The 17,239-nt window shown below is 36.7% G+C and overlaps 1 protein-coding gene across 1 annotated transcript; it reads right to left on the bottom strand.

The window, feature by feature from the left end:
* Positions 1–422: 422 nt before the first annotated feature.
* mapk13 (mitogen-activated protein kinase 13) lies at positions 423–15,517 on the bottom strand. Its single transcript, XM_033969527.2, has 12 exons — positions 15,305–15,517; positions 9,773–9,902; positions 9,591–9,649; positions 7,106–7,211; positions 6,559–6,588; positions 5,221–5,268; positions 3,943–4,057; positions 2,915–2,986; positions 2,505–2,584; positions 2,234–2,312; positions 1,724–1,897; positions 423–1,430 (listed from the first exon to the last, which is right to left on the bottom strand). Exons 1-12 carry the CDS (start codon positions 15,412–15,414, stop codon positions 1,345–1,347), a joined length of 1,089 nt encoding a protein of 362 aa, XP_033825418.1. The 5' UTR covers positions 15,415–15,517; the 3' UTR covers positions 423–1,344.
* Positions 15,518–17,239: the final 1,722 nt, after the last annotated feature.

The raw sequence follows: 17,239 nt of genomic DNA, 5'->3' as shown, positions 1-17,239 counted from the left end.
TGGAGATGGTAGACAAGCACGAAATCTCTGTCGACAAAGAGCCTAGGATGTGTTTTGTTTTATAATCACACAAATGCTTGCATGTGTAAATATTTTCTGAATACAGCATGTGTTCGACCGACGCTTATTCCTTGTTGCATTGTTGACTTTATTTTATGGCGTCTCCGCTCTGGGGCGTGTTGCTGTGCGTTGACTTTACGGTGTGAACAAACCACAGGCCAAACTAAAGTGATACCCGCCTCCTTGACGTCACGAGCTCACGATTTTCGCGCGCAGGCCACTGCACTAAAAAACAAACAAAAAAAGGGCACTGCACTATTTTGCCTTTTTTATTTATTATGGCTCTCTCTCACATGCAGTCAATGAACAGACACTTGCAAAATAAAAATTGTAGCCTAACAAAACAAAAAACCTTACTAAATAAGTTTCAACAATAAAAATATCCGATGGGATTTATCAGGCTGATCCACACATAAAATATTTGGTACAGATCATTATAGTAAACAAATTGCACAGGTAAACAAAATAAAAGACAGGGATACAACAACCTTAAAAATACCAATATCACTAATAACACATGATAAAATTCATGTTCACGTTTAGCCACTAGCAAGCCCGTCAACAGAAATTCGGAGGCCCGGGGCAAGAAGCCTCACATGGGCCCCCCTCTAATATAAATGAAGAGGAAGAAGGTCCAAGTTTAGGGCCCGGGACAACAGACAGCTTTGTCCCATCCTGTCGACTCCCCTGGCCACAGGCAATAGGCCCATAGTGCCCACAGAAATACATTAGCGCTTAACGCATAAAATAATAGATTATTTCTCAATAGCCTATATTACAGTTTGTGTCAGAATAGTGATAGTGGTGATGGTAGTAAAACGGCACATAACTGCAACATTCATGTAATAGAGTCACAGTGTATTTCTACAGTATTTCAAGTATTTACAAATGAAATGTGTTCAGCTCAAATTTACTACTGCATTGAGGCTTGTCAGATGTCACTCAGAAGAACCAGTAAAAGCAAAATTTAGTTAGAAGTAAATATTTATATGACCAGGCAGAAAAAAACATCTTCAAAATACTCCCAATAACTGTTTTGTCTATTACCATACAGTGCATGGTGGACAGGTAGCCCATAGCTTTTAAAACTATGTTAATAATGGATCCTGAGACAACTCTGAGAGAGAAATAAATAATGGAAGTGGGTAGTAGTTAAAACATGGACGACATGTTTCAGCACAAAAAATAAAAACTCAAGACTAATGTGTTTGTTAAGAACTCCAAGGGCACTATTGGCTGTTGTCTGTATCGGTTGGGCATCAGTAGTAATCTGACATCAAGAGGTTATGGAGACATAGTGAGAGTGTTTTTCCTTTTGGAGTCTCTCCGTGGGAAAGGCACAAAGCTCTTCATCTCTTTAAAACATAACCCTGTGGACAGAATGACAATGAATATGATAATGTTTCATAATTTCAACAAAAGGAACCCATTAAAGCCATTTTAAGCATACTTTTAAGACAGAATGCTTCTCTTTTATGGACAAATTATTCCAAAAGATTGACATAACATCCTACCCTCAAAATTTTGGTTTAAAGCGACTATTCGCTAATTCCTACGTCACACTGATATTGGTTAGTTGGGTTAATGGAAAGTATTATGATAAGGTAACTACTGCAAACACTTTCTCATTATAGTGACTAAAGGAAAATGCCTTAACACTTACTCTTCCACTCCTCGAGGGACATCGTAGCGTTGTCGTGGGTGTCATCATATGGCTTAGGCTCAGGGAGGTCGTCTGGGTCCCGTAGGCTGTCAAAGTATGGGTGCTCCAAAGCCAGTTCTGCTGTGGGCCGTTCATCTCCATCAAGGACCAGCATCTTCTCAAGGAGGTCTACGCCTGCACATGGGTATACAAAATCAATTTGTCTTTCTGAGTTTGAAAATGTTAAAGTTATAATTATAAAATTATTATAGACCAAGACCTGTTATTGCTCCACAATGGCAGACACTGTTACCATGTGTGAGGTTATGGCAAATGTTTATTCAAATCAGTATGGATACATATCAACAGATGACATGCCCTCTGGCCAAAGGCAAAATCCAAGCCAGCACATCCATCAGTACAATAAACAATTAGATTAGTTTACTACATTATTTTTGGTTCCACTGGAAATTCAGAAACAATCACGGTTAACAGTAACCTGCAAATAAATGTGACCTAAATGTAACTTACACTTATCACTGACTCTGGGGAATAAAACAGAGAAGTCTTTACGAGGATAAGGTGTAAGGTTTTTCATATAACTCCTGGCCTGTAATCAGAAAACAAACATCAAAACAGAATAATTCAACTTTATAGACTAAAAAAATACATATATTTTAACTGTACTGTGTGCACAATAATGGCTTTGCTTTTTTCACAATTTAAAGGTATTTGTATGAATTATTAATAGCAATGCAGTGCATTTTTCATGCATGAAACACATACAGCCTACTGTGGTTACCTCGGGAGTGTCCAGCTTCTGTATAAATTCTGGTCCTGGGACTCCAGTTACTTTCATGATTTGGGTCAGCTGGTCCATGTCTAATTATTGGTTTATTATTAAGGACTTCAAAAACAACGTTGATATTACAATACAATAAAGTGGTTCAACAATCTTTTCATTACATTTGCCATAGTGACACTACTGTAGGGAACTGCTCATGTGAAACCATAGCAACAAACAAGACAGCTAAAGGCATGTTATTAGTGTTAACTGCAGCAAGAAAACAATGGGTTAATTCAATACAATTACAAATAATAGTGAAGTGGGATACATTTAGATCAAACAAAAAGAAAGAAATGGAACATGGCAACATTGGACAATGATATTAATTTCTTTGTAAATAACTGTAATGTTTGCGAGAAGGATACAATCTTTGCCTTTAAATAGTGTTTTCCCGTTGATCATCTCAGCCATGATGCAGCCCACTGACCAGATGTCCACTAGAATAAACAGAGAGAGAGAGAACATGAGTGGAACCTAGAGGAAATATCACAGTGTTTTACAAATGAGGACGGACCAAGCCACCACATATTCTGAGTGAAAAGTTTTTTTCTGATCTAATTAAAACTGCACTTGAGGTGAAAAAAGAGAAAAAAGTAATAATTTGGCGTAATGTATTGCCTAAAGACCATTTTGCAAATACAAAGTGAAATAAGTCATATGGTGGCACAGAGGTAACAAATGAGACACACATTTAGATGAAAAACAAACAAATACTACATGTGGGTTAATAGCTTCCAGATTTGATAGAATGTTTCCATTGGCCTAGTTTTTGTACTGCTGTAAACTTTGTGCTGCCTGTTTTCCACAATAAAGGAAAGAGGGCTTCGAACAAACACATAATGGTGTGTGTTCAATGACAGCTCCAGCTCTGATTGTCAGGGCTCAGTCAGCTTCCAAGCCTGACAGCTGCTCACAGATAAAGGGAAATACATTCATTGTCAAAGTGACAGCCACCAAACTGAAGGCATTTAACACAGTGACACAGTCATTCTACAACCCACCCAACAGCGAAGTGCACAACAAGACACAGAGGATGCTATACACTGGAATTTTCTTGGATGTTTTAGAACAAACTTTTAAAGAATTATCAACAAAGCAACTGTTGCTTAAATAAGTTGCTTTGGAATCTATTTCAAACTATAATCATAATTCTGAAATGAAAATAATTGCTACTCAAATAGAGCAGTTTTAATACAGATTCCAGTAGATAATGATGACTTAAATAATATCAGTACAATTTTCTACTATCAAAATCTGATTTAAGCCAGCACAGAGCAAAATATTTAAAAGCAAAGTAACAAAATTCCCATTCCAAAACTATGAAAACCCTGTTTCTGAAAAGCAGACATGACAGTGAGGCAAAGGTAGGAACATGTAGTTGTGATTGTCTTGCCAGTCTGCGTGTAGTGCATCCAGTTCAGAATGACCTCAGGTGCTCGGTACCACCGGGTCACCACATAACCAGTCATCTCAGCATCAGCGCTGCGAGCCAGGCCAAAGTCCAGGATCTGAACAAAAAGCACAAACACACTTAAAACTACATTATTAGATCTTTTCTATTCTGTATTTTTTGTTCATTCAAAATTATGCTTATTGTTACACCTAATTTCAATGTATAGTCAACACACTATAGTAACATAGTTTGCCATATCTAGTGACTAATCCCGTTTGTAGGCACATATAGTGTGCGTGTGTGTGTGTGTGTGTGTGTGTGTGTGTGTGTGTGTGTGTGTGGGGGTGTGTGTGTGTGTGTGTGTGTGTGTGTGTGTATATATATATATATAAAAGTTCACAGAAACAGTTTTGAAGGTTTTGGGTTTTTTTTGTAATTTTAGCTTTTTTAGATAAGCAGAGAATTTGGGAATTTGAGAATCAAACATTTTCTAGAAATCTATAATAACAACATATAGGACAACAACAACACAGGGATACAAGAACAGGTACAGGATAAAGAGGTAAGGGCTATGGGAAGATAACAGAAGTGACAAAAGTCTGGGGAACCTGGCTTAAATGTTACTAAGCTTTAGTATAATTAGAATCCCTGATATGTGCATATTAGAAGATTACTCTAAATTCTGCCCTTCAATTCATTTGATAGTAATGGCATATAACTGTCACTGTAATCACTGTAATCAAATATATAATATTTAAAGAGGGGGCATTACACTTCTGTGGGATATTACTTGTTAACACATAGCGTATTTATATCACTGTGTTACCTTTTATATCTTTGAAAATGCTATATTAATCTTATATTTTTAAAAAAACACCTTAAATGATTAATTTGTTTCAGTTTTGTTTTTGATGCTCTAACTCCACCCTCACCCTCCCTTCAGAGTGCTATCACACAACACAATCAGCATGCATTTCACTAATGAAAACACAGAGCATTGCATCAGGTTTGTGATGCTGCAGTGTATGTTTTTTGTGGGCTGTGTCTTGTAGGGCTTGTAAAATGGTTGATGTATTTTAGACTTTTACATTGCACATTGAAGCAAGGGGCCACAATAGCAGAAAACACACTATAGAGACTTGGAGCCAAACCACTCACAACCCCCACAAGTCCATTACATACATCATTTATAATTTACAAAGCAATCCAATGTAATCATGTTTCCTGCTTCACCACTTTTACATTTACATATTGTCAATCACATGGTCAGGTACAAACCTTGAGTTCACAGTCTTGATTTACTGCCAGGTTACCAGGTTTCAAATCCTTCAAGAGAGTATATATATTATAGTTAGTCGTGAGATAAGTTCATTAGATTACATGTAGTAAAGTCATAAAAACACTTTCATGGTATTAATTAGAAGCAAGTTTGTTTTTCAGAGCCATTCATAAAAAGTATGACATAGTGTGTGCCTGGTGAGAGAGTGATAATAAGGCTCACAAATGACTAGTGTAGTGCAATAAAGTAACACTTAAGCAGAAGGTTGACTCATAGTGGCAGATACATGTTCTCTCCAGGCTGCACACAACAAAAAAGAACAAGAAGCAACCGGTACGAGGCCAGTGGGATGCTTGGAAAAGAGCAGTTATGGAATACTATATAGACAAGGGACCATGCAAATGTTTATATTTTTATCAACAGCATATTATAAAGACTAAAACTGTAGTTTACCACAACAGCATCCAATACTTCTGTACTCTATGAAAGAGTTTCTCAACTAGGGGTATAAGGACCTCTACGAGTAAATTGCCAATTAGGAGGGAGATGTAGTTATTTCAAATGAGTAATTTCTAAATGTTATATATATATATATTTATATTTATATATTTATTTATTTATTTTTTAAATTTATTATTATTATTTTTTGAATAAACATGTTATATGGCCTTTTAGTCTAATTAGTCTTTTTAGTCTAATTAGCCAGCATTTTCATTGACCAATTTCTAATTAATTGGTTTAATGACCCCAGCCTAAACCAAGAGTTGTATGAAAGGTTGGAAAATACAGCAGTTCATTGCTGAAAATTACTCAGCCATTTCTTTTATTTTTTTCTTCTTTTACCATGTAAAGTAGTTTATGTTTTAGTTTTATTCATGGTAGAATCTTCTTTGTGTGACTTGAGAAATGAATTACAGCCAAGTTCAGCTGACCCTGCTGTGGTCAGGGCCTGGGCTATACTTGGCCTCTGGTGTCATTCTCTTTCAGCTCTTTTTATTTGCCTGCATATAGCTTGGAATAGACAAGCTAAGAATGAACACAACAGTTGTAGACAGTGAACAATAAAACTCTGTAAAGAATCAGTATAGCTTATCTATGTGCAGTGTAACAGAGAAGGCTATTTGCTTATAAATGTGCTGGATTTGAGGTGTGGCCTAACATTTCTCAACACGCATTCCCAATTCAGAGAAAGTGAACTCATCCTACCTGTCAGGGCAGGGCCTCTTTGGCTCAGAAATCAGGACAAATTGGGTCAAGATTCTTTTACCTCTTGTACAAATTGTGAAAGCTACACTAACTTAGCATTGTACAACTTTGCGAGATAGAATTATACTCACCCTGTGGATAATCCCAGCCTTGTGAATATACTGAAAATAAAAGCAAAGATAGAATAACAAATCATCAGTAAAATTTCCCAATAAAAGCCATTCATTCCAAACATGAACATGGAATTAATTGAAGAAAACAAAAATCAGTCTGTGAATGAGTCACTATAAATAGTGAATTGATGTGAGAACAAATCAATTGAATCAGTGTGTCTGTTGGCTCTGCTACAGTGTAAACGCATAATAACTCTGGGTGAGCTGTGCATGGAACTGGAAAAATACTGGTCTACTGTAAAGTTTAATAAGAATAACCCAAAACCCTAATCTCATAACCCCAACCTGTAAAAACATTTAACAACACCAGACTACATCATTCATCAACAAACTGAAATCCATATTAACATTTAACCAGTCAGGTATCTTAAATGTGGCAGAGCCTTATAATATTAAATAGTAAACCCATTATCATTTTGATGAATTCATGTTAGACCACAATGAGCAGATTATTCATTATTATTACTTATTAATTGGTGTATGAAGTATGTATAACACAGATTACCCTTAGTCCACAGAGCATCTGGTAAACCAGAAACTGGACCTTGTCTTCAGAAAGATGGCCTCGTACTTTTGATAGGTCTGTGAACATGTAAGGCATCACCAGGTAGCTGCAAAAACAGATGATTAACTAAACAACAATACAGCAACTGTTTGGTATTTACTTTGATTTTGTAGCCTTAAAGCCTGACGTAAACCTTGTGTTCAAACAACATATCACAAAGCCGCTGTTTTTATAGTATTATTCTCTCTTTACTCTTCCCAGTTGAAGCTTTTCCCAGCCTTGTTATACTTTCACCTTATCTGACAACAGTGAAATCTGATCGGTGCTTCTTCTGTTGCCCTGACCTTACATCTATCAATAATCTCTTCCTTTATATTCCACTATAGGTTTGTCATGATAACATTGTTTAAAACACGATACATCACTACAGAGATAAACTACAATAAAGGATAATATTGAAACAACTTTATGCCAATGATACAATAAAAGTAATGTAGCATTATCCAAGTACTGTAAACAATTTTAAAAGGTCTGAGCTGAAAAAAATAACAGAATTTACCAATAATGAGTCCTGGGGGTTACTTTTTCATGTCTCTATAACTTCAATCTTATCATATTACAGTAAAAATAACAGACACCTCTCCACTAGCGCAACAAAAATATACACACGATAAATATTGAGCTGCAAAATTTGAAAGTTTGAAAAAAGTTGAAAGTTTAACTAAAAATATAGAACAGTCATCAGATATACCCACATGCCATAGAATAAGAGGATTAGTTGAAGAATGGGAATATGCACAAAACATAGAAGCATGCCCTCCATTTATTTCCTATGGGAGACACTGATCTGCTGAGAGGTCCTATCTGCTGTTCCTCCGGAGGCAGAGCACAAGCACCAGCCTGCAATTTTCAGGAAATGGTTTAACTACGACTTAAAGAGGTGTTAGTAGTAAAACGTACAACATATCTGCAAAGTAGATTTTATAGCTGATGGGCCACAGAATTTTTATCTTGAAGGAGAAAATGGGATAGGACATATTTATTTAAATTGGGAGCATTATGGTTCAACCTAAGAGGACATGAAAATACATATTCAGCAATAGCATTTGTTCTATACTTCATGATTAAAGGCCTTTTATTATGCTATTTTATGATCTATGTTATAATGTTGTTTCCTCATCAGAACTATACATGGAGTTCAATATTTAAGCTGAGTTCTCTCAAACTGAAAACACCCTATTCCACCTCGTGATGTCATGTGGTAATGCAGAAGATGCTTCATGATGTATTTAAACTCCATACACCTTCACTAGAATGGATCATTTCAGCCGTGGAATTGCCCTGCACATTGCTACTGAAATAAAGATAAAAGGTAGCTGTTAACTTGAAAACTAAAACTACAGGTCATCACAAGGAGGAACAGAGCATTTTGAGCTTTGGAGATGTGTCAGACTAATAAACCAGCTTTACTCAAACGTGTGTGCATGAAACAAAACACAACTCCGGCTATGTTTCTGATGAAGTAATAACATTATAACATGGTTTAAAGATCACAAGGAGCCAATTCAACCAATAAGAACAACAACAAGAGGAACAAAATGAACAAGAACAAGAACAATTTATGACAGTACATTTGCCATGTCAATTAATAATAGCAGCTTATGCAAAGGGGCCCTGACCAGAAAATCTTTAAAAGTAGAAAAAAAGGACATGTTAAAATGAAATCACGATTCAGAGGACAAATGTAAAAAAAAAGAAAAAAAAGAAAAGAAAAATAAACTAAAATTATCCTATCATCCTAATCAGTAATGCAGTATAATGATACTGAACATTTGATTACAGAAACCTGGCATTTGGGTAAAACTGCAGAACTTCCTTTATCAGAGAGCAGGTGCTTCATTATCAGTTTGTGGTCACAGCAGCTTCCTCAAACTGCTTCAGAGGAGTCAATAATATTTTATTTATTTTATTTTATTTATTTATTTATTTAAAAAAGGGACAATGCACATTAATCAACATTACAAAAAAATGTAAATGTGCCCGAGTTAGCTGACTAGAGCTAATTTTCATCGGTTGTCCCCAGGCCAGATGTAACAAGGCAACCTACAACCTATTTTAAAAGGCTATGTCATAACTTAAATGAAACATAGTGCTTTTATAGTAGATGTTAAGTATCTTATAGAAGGACTGCAACAGTCAATGTTGTTTCTGTATCAGGACGGGAAAAACTGTTCCGGTGCATCTCCTATTATTGAGAATACTACACACATTGGTAATATTAGCAATACTACAATTTTATTCAACCCAGTTACAACCATTGTCCATTGCCTTAACATCACATAAAGCAATTGTGTGACAGAGTTCACACTAGTATAGACTTTTACTATGGCTTTACACAACAGCACTGTTACCTATGCCCCAAAGTACTACACACAATTAATACACTTTACTCCTCCCTGTCTTTGTAACTGTGATAACTACTTACAAGTCCTGGAAGTCGTCAAGGCTTGTGGCAGATGTGAACACATCTAGAAGTCCTATCACCTGGTAAGAATGAAGAGAGAGTAGAGTGACTACTATGCATGCTGCAGACTTGTGTGGGTGAATGTACAGTGCTTGTGTGGTATATGGTGGAAGACCTCCTGTTCTAGTGTCAGTATGACTCACATTCTCGTGCTTCATGTGTTTGAGCAGTCGCAGCTCGCGGTAGGCCCTCTTTGCAAAGATCTCTGACTGGAATGGCCGGTGCAGCTTCTTGATGGCCACTTTCTCGTTTGTCTTCTCGTTAATAGCTGAGCTGTGAACAGGAATAGGGAAGAAGACACTTTTGGTTCCTTGCCATTTAACACAAAATAAATGTGTTCTGCTCAAAACCACAGTCTTTACTAACAAAGGAATGGCTTTGATTAACAAGATCTAATATATCATTGACAATTAGACATGATTAAGTCAATCAAAATTTGATTAAACGCACAGCCCTATTGGTCACAGTAGTTTACTTAATCTCTTCTCTTCTCTCCCATTTCACACTTAAGTCCTGTCCAATGAAGCCATGGGACAAAAAAGTGTTGGATAGGACATATTAGGTCGACGTAAGAGCCGCGCTTGGGCAGGTGTGAACCCTGCATTAAAAGGCCGCATTAAACAGGTGGTCTCCACTTGCATTCTGGTGTGGGGCAAGTGCAGTGTGAACACGGCCAACCTCGGACCAACCTGCGCAGTCCACGTTGACAGTAAAAGTGTTTGGATTTGGCAAAAATTTGCGTGTGTGCATATTCACGGGGCCCTGTCTGCTTTAAATCCAGTGTCATGGAAATAAGTTCATTTAACGATCAGCTGATGGACTCTCACATGGCTCATGGTTGTGTTTGGGATGTGTGATGTGCCGTGTATGTGGACAAGGTAAACAGAACTAAAGCTAGTGCATATTAGGGTGGATCTACAGAGCACTCTAACATGTGTGAAAATGACCTTAGCTACAAAAGTAATTTTAACAAAGCAGAAATGTCTTGTGTCCCTATAGAGTCAATCCACTTTAACTTTCAACTTTATTATTACATCAAAGGTAAATTAATTTGCAGGGAGTGTCAACAGATCAATTATAAGAATGCGTGCTGCTGTTTGTTTACCACAGTTAGACAGAACAAGAAACCACTGAGTCTGCAAAGTGTGTCTCTGTTCCTTTGTAAAAGTATTATGTTGAACAGTCACGGAGTGGTATCTCACAGTCGACCATCCATTCTGCTCTGTGCCCATTTACACAAACAAAACAAAAGCAGTTTCGATTCAGATTTGTGACCTAGTTGCTAATGGCAGTAGAATATATTTTCTAATGTTATTTAATTGTTACTGAGGCGCACAAGTTATGCTGTTTACAAATGCAACCGGCCCCGTGAGTTCTGCTTGGCCACTGGGAAAAGAGTTATCTTCTTCAAATAATAAAAAACTATTTTAATAAGAAAAACTTCTAAATCACAACTAAAGCCCAAACCATATAAAGATGTGCATATAGTACCTGAGCAGTGGCCTATTTGTGTTCAGGATATTTACTTTTCTTGACCTTGTTCAACATGTTATGGTTGTTTGTGGTACTTCATGGCACTATTGGCCTTGTTGTCTAGAGTCTAATAAAAATAGACATGATAATTCTTAATTATTGTATCCTTGAATAGATATTTTACCAAGTACATTTAAAGTAGCGCTCACATTTTAATGGAGTTCAAGATTCAGCCATGTCTAATGGTCAATGATCATCTTGGGACTCTTTCATAAAGAGCTCTACAGCTAATCCTCTGTCAGTAAAAGCATGTGCTTTGGAGCAAAGTTCAGGGAAAATGGCTATTTTGAGTTAAACTGAGTAAAAAAGTCTGACTTTTTATGCTCAATAAATCAATAATGAAAGTAATTTTGATTGTGTTTTTGAAAATACAAAAATTAACATTGATCTATATGAGGAAAAATTATTGCCATTTTTTGTCATATTGTCCAAAGCAAAAGGTCAATTCAAATCTGTCAACTGGACAAAAGTTTTAGAGTGAAAGTTGACAGAATAAAATTTTTCTTTTGCTATGACTCATACCTGACGATTGAGGGATTACGCTGACATACGTCAGGCTCTAATTCAAATCTTAACAAAGTTTTCGATGTTTCTGCATGCGGAAGTTTAAATTTCAGAGCTATTTCCCGGAATACTTTCTTATCCAGTTGGTACAGGTCCTGGCTTTAACAAAGTCAATGAGCTTTAAAATGGAGATGAGTCATAACCTATTCACTAGACCCCTGAAATGATGCAAGAAAAATCAACGTTTCTGCTGTTCCGAACCTAATCAGCCGTATCGCTGATAAAGTAATTAGGTCTGACTTGTACCGATTCACACATTAAATGATCAAAGTGTATTATATGTTGCTTTAAAATATGAATAAATTATTGTTTTATGCAATCTTTGAAGGCTGTTATCGGTCTCTGCTAAGTTGCCCTATGCACCACTGCTGTCTTGGGCTTCACTGTGGGAGGAAAGGCCTGCTATTTGGAGCCACATCCACAAACACCTACATCAACACTTGAGCGCAGCAGTGCTATGAGCAGCGGTGTTGCCCTGCAGCTCTGAATATTCGGCCCTTTAATCCTCTTGCAGTGATTACCAAATTACTACTGACGATTTTCTCAGCATTGAACTCCCAAGCAATACAGAAGGTTTGTTTGGCCCATGTTTGGGTTTGTTTGGCTTGGAGCTGTGCAATTAATACAATTTGAATCAAAATCTAGATTCAGTGTAAGGCTGCGAGATTAAAAGCAACAGAATCGAAATTGCAATTTGAATGAGCACATTTAGCAAATCACAAAAGCTGATATTTATCAAGTACCATCAAACAAAAGACCCTATCTTAAGCTGTATAAAAACTGCTAACCCTGTTTAGACCTCGATAAATATGTTCTGAAATGGATGTGATTCTTGTATGAGCTTCATATTTCAACCTTTCTGTCAATTCATTTTCCTTTAAAATGTGAACCTATTATTAAACATGCTTGTTAGAAACTTTTTACATATTTTTATCAAAGATTTTCAGCCCCAATTCAGTCACCTCCAACTGCCAACATTAAACTTGTCTCTTTTTAATCAAGAGGTCTACAACCAATCCTCTGTAAGTAAAAGTGCATGGTTTAACTTTGGAGGAAGAAATTTTACTTTTTAGTTTTTTATGCCAATTACTAAGTCTATTTTGTTTCTGTTCTGGAAATTCATATTGAACAGTATTTATATTTGTTTGTAATAAGACAAAATAAACAAATAGAAAATCATGAATAAATGACAGCTACAGTTGCATGATTGAGGCAACAGGCTGAAGTCCTTAACGCACATTTCCACCTCTATAGGTCATTATTCTGCACAATACGACTCAAACCTAAACAAGTAGAAGGGCAATGTTAACAATATATTTTATAACGAGCATTTAAAGTGTATCTTTTTGTTTCTAACAGTGCTTCAGTGGTGCTAAATATAGAACTGGTTTAGAATGGTCCTACTGAGTGAAGTAAAAGAGAAACAATGCTTCCCTGCCATAATATTTATATAAGATGACTGTAATGATAAAGGCAGTAACCCGGGCCAATGCCAAACAGCTCAAAATGTATAACTGTCTAAATGATGATTAGAAACTTCATATGACATTTTGCTAGGCCTGTCACAATAACAAATTTTGAAGTTCGATATATTGCCAAAGAAAATCTAAATGATAAACAATATTGAAACAAATTTATGCCACTGACACAATTACCCTAAAGTAGAATTATCCCCCAAAAACTATGTGTGCAATATGGTTAAAAAAAATTAAAAGATATCAGAATGAAACACTTTGATAGTTAGTTTACATCTATAATGAGCCATAGAAGATATTTATTTAATCCCTCACAGCTCAAATCTAATTGTAGAACAGTAAAAATAACAAAACATTCCCAACTAGTACTAAGAAAAAGTACCCACGATAAATAATGTCCCTCAAAAATGATCGACCATCTCACATATATTGAACAATGAGTTGATATAGTATTATATATCGTGACAGGCCTACATTTTGCTCATAAGTACAACACTAGGTAGGACTCACTCATTTAGTAATCTAGTTTTCATTTCCAAATTTGAAATCCATCTGTTGCCTTTTCCCACATGTTACTTCTTGCCCTATGATTAACTGACAGTTCTGTTGGACATGCGGAGGTGTGGATAACCTCAGATAGGGTCGGACTCAAAAAAAAAAAAGATTGAAAAAGATCTTAAGGCATTTGACAATCAGCTCTTGAACATTAATTTATAGTGGATTGCAAGGAGTCAGGCTTACTACTTCAATATCACAGTATGGACATCAGCTTTTTATCTAGCTGAAGGTAACACTTACATATGTGTTACAATGATAGACTAAGGTTACCATTTTACATTGTCTTTATACAGACTGGTCACGTGTCAAGTACGTTATTTTTACATCAGCAGACAAGCAGAAAACAATAATTACATTGCTCAGCAACTGTCAACTGAAAAAAACACTGAATGAAGGTTAACTAGACAGTAAAATACATATACATACATACATATATACATACATACACGCACATACATACACACACACACATACATACATACATACATACATGACATATACATATCTGCATATATATATATATATATATATATATATATATATATACATAAATACATACATACACACACATACATGCATACATACATACATACAAAAATACACACATAAATACACACATACATACACACACGCATACATACGCACACATACATACACACATACATACACATACATACATACATTCATAGACATACATACATACATACATACATTCGTAGACATACATTCATAGACATACATACATACAAAAATACACACATACACACACGCACATACATACATACACACATACATACATACATGGACATACATACAAAAATACACACATACATACATACACACACGCACATACATACATACACACATACATACATACATACATACACACGTACATACATTCATAGACATACATACATACACACACATACATACATAAATACACACATACATACACACACACATGCACCCCTACATACACACACACACCCCCCCACACACACACACACACACACCTACATACATACATACATAAAAGCCTATTGTGCCATACTCCTCTTTCCAAATCTTTGCTGGGCTGTATTTCGCAATAATGGCCCCTTTCCTTGCCAGTGTGTGTTTTTGGATACAACCAGACATCTATTCTTAATTTTTTTTTTCCTTGAAGACAAAGTAATTATCCTTTCTGTTTGTCAGGTCACATGCACAACGCAAGTCCTGGGGGTTTCCCTGTGCAAGTGTGCGTACAGAGTGCTTATAATCAGAGAGCGCACAGTGGCCATGTTCCATAAACAAGTACCAGCGGATATAAGAAAGGCACGGTTTGATTTCCGATCTTGACTGTACCAAACCTATGATGTAATGGTGTCAGGTGCAACTTAACGCGGAGCGAGATATCTTAGTAAAAGTGGTGACAACGTGTTTATGGCTGTGTTATGACTATATTATGTAATTACGCGCTCTTTAAATAATCTAATCGTGTTCAATCCACTACAGTTGTCCGGACTCCCCGTGTAGACTCACACATTGCCCCTCTCCAACACTTACCAGACCGAACCGTACGCCCCGGTGCCGATCTGCTTGAGGCGACTGTACTTCTCGACCACTTCCCACGTCGTGTTGTTGATCTCTTCGCGGTAGAAAGTCCGAGCCTCCATGGCAAAGAGAAGGGTGAAGTGAGGAGCCAAGGTAGGGTAGACAAACTTGCTCCAACCAGCTTCTTCTCAGTGCGTCTGTGTCACGTTAACAAGGTAGACCAAAAACAGAAAGCGACTCCGCGCACACCCACCGCGCGTCCTACACATCCGCTTTGTGTTTTCAGAATCTACCTTGTAAACGAGCTTTAAAAAATTCTATTAGAAAGGCTGGTAAATACTGAATCACTGGTGTTTGCTTGTATCGAAGTGTGGCGTCGGTGTGTGTAATCGGTAATTGTTACGCGTTACCGACATCGTTTTATTGTGAAAACATTAACCAACGTCCGCTGCGTTTCCCGTTGGACTCTGGTGAACTTCACGGTTATATTTCTTTAATAGATTTTCTCTGAATAGGACAAGGCCTCTTGAAAATCATCCAAGACTTCAGTAGGCTCATTACTGTCGAGGCTAAAGTGAATTAAAGCGCTTTGTTTGGCCTAATTTGATGTGGTTGGATGCGTAAAGACGCACTGCGTAAATGCACTGCGTAAATGTTTTAGTGGAGGGTGCGCTGTCTACTTGTCTCCATGGAGATACCTTTGCTTTACATAGAATGTTTCACAGTGCGGCATTAGACTTTCATGCAGTAGGCCTACCAAGCAAACGACACCACCGGGCCAAGTTGCAGATCAGATCTGTGGAGAGGCAAGCCTGCTCAAAATAATTAATTAATTTATCTATTATTATTATTATTATTATTATTATTATTATTATTATTATTATTATTATTATTGCAATAGGAATAATATTTTTGTAAAAGAATAATTACAAGATGTATAGATTTAGATTTTGCCTATATGAAGCCTGAATCAGAAAAGTTACATTGTGCATTTTTGACAACTGATCTTGGATAAATAGTCAGTTTTAGTAGCCTAACGCAGGTCTAAAAGAAAGAGATTTTTGAAAGAGGGATAGAGACTGAGAGAGAGACAGAGCTGAATTTTGGTGAGACACAGACATTGTCCACCCCTGTCGGCTGATATGAATCTAATCAATAGCTTCAGTTTGTGCATCACAGCAGGTTTGTCTCATTCACTGCCAGCAGAAAATAGAAATAAATAGAAAAGAAAATGAGTTTGTTTTGGTCAACTGTTTTAAGAAATATACTGGACAACTGTCTTACTAAATTCATAAGACTGTAATATAATTTGACAGCAGTTTGCGCACATGAGCAGCACAATATTGGCATTCAGTGTCTGTGCAGGACTGAGGGAGGGCTAAGGGCCAACAGATCAATAAGCCAAGAGAGAGTGAGTCAGCTGCTATTTCTCCATCTCTCCAGCTGCACTCCAAGGGTCCTGGAAAATGAAACATCACTTCAGCTGCACTGAACTAGATAGACAGACACATAGTGTAGTCTGAGGAGGTCCTGAATCCTGGAGTGCTTTGGTGAATGCTCATTTGGAGGTTGCACACCTCTGTTTTTTCTGGGAGTGTAAAAGCAGTTTTTATTCTTAGAGAAAAAAAAAAAAAACATATTGTGTAATGATTTTTTTGTTGGTGGTGAAAATGTTCAATGCTGTGCTATTTTTGTTTTCAGTGAAGTGTGGCAAATAAAACAGGATGATGTGGGAGGATTATGTGATTCAACCATTTTGAGACCGTGGGGAGCTTTGGGGCTATTTTGAGGTGTTTTCGTGCAGTTTTTGGGATTGGACCAGACCTGTCCAAATACCGTATTGTGTGCTGGGTACAAGGCATCTATTTAAACTTCTGAAACTTTATTACAGATGCTGTGAGTTGGTAGTTTTCCTCTTTTTCCAATGCAAGATGTAACCCTGGAAAC

Source organism: Periophthalmus magnuspinnatus, chromosome 7 (assembly GCF_009829125.3).
Source record: "Periophthalmus magnuspinnatus isolate fPerMag1 chromosome 7, fPerMag1.2.pri, whole genome shotgun sequence".
Classification (NCBI taxonomy): Eukaryota; Metazoa; Chordata; class Actinopteri; order Gobiiformes; family Gobiidae; genus Periophthalmus; species Periophthalmus magnuspinnatus.
The sequence above is the reverse complement of the archived record's forward strand: the minus strand, read 5'-3'. Positions and strand labels throughout refer to the sequence as shown.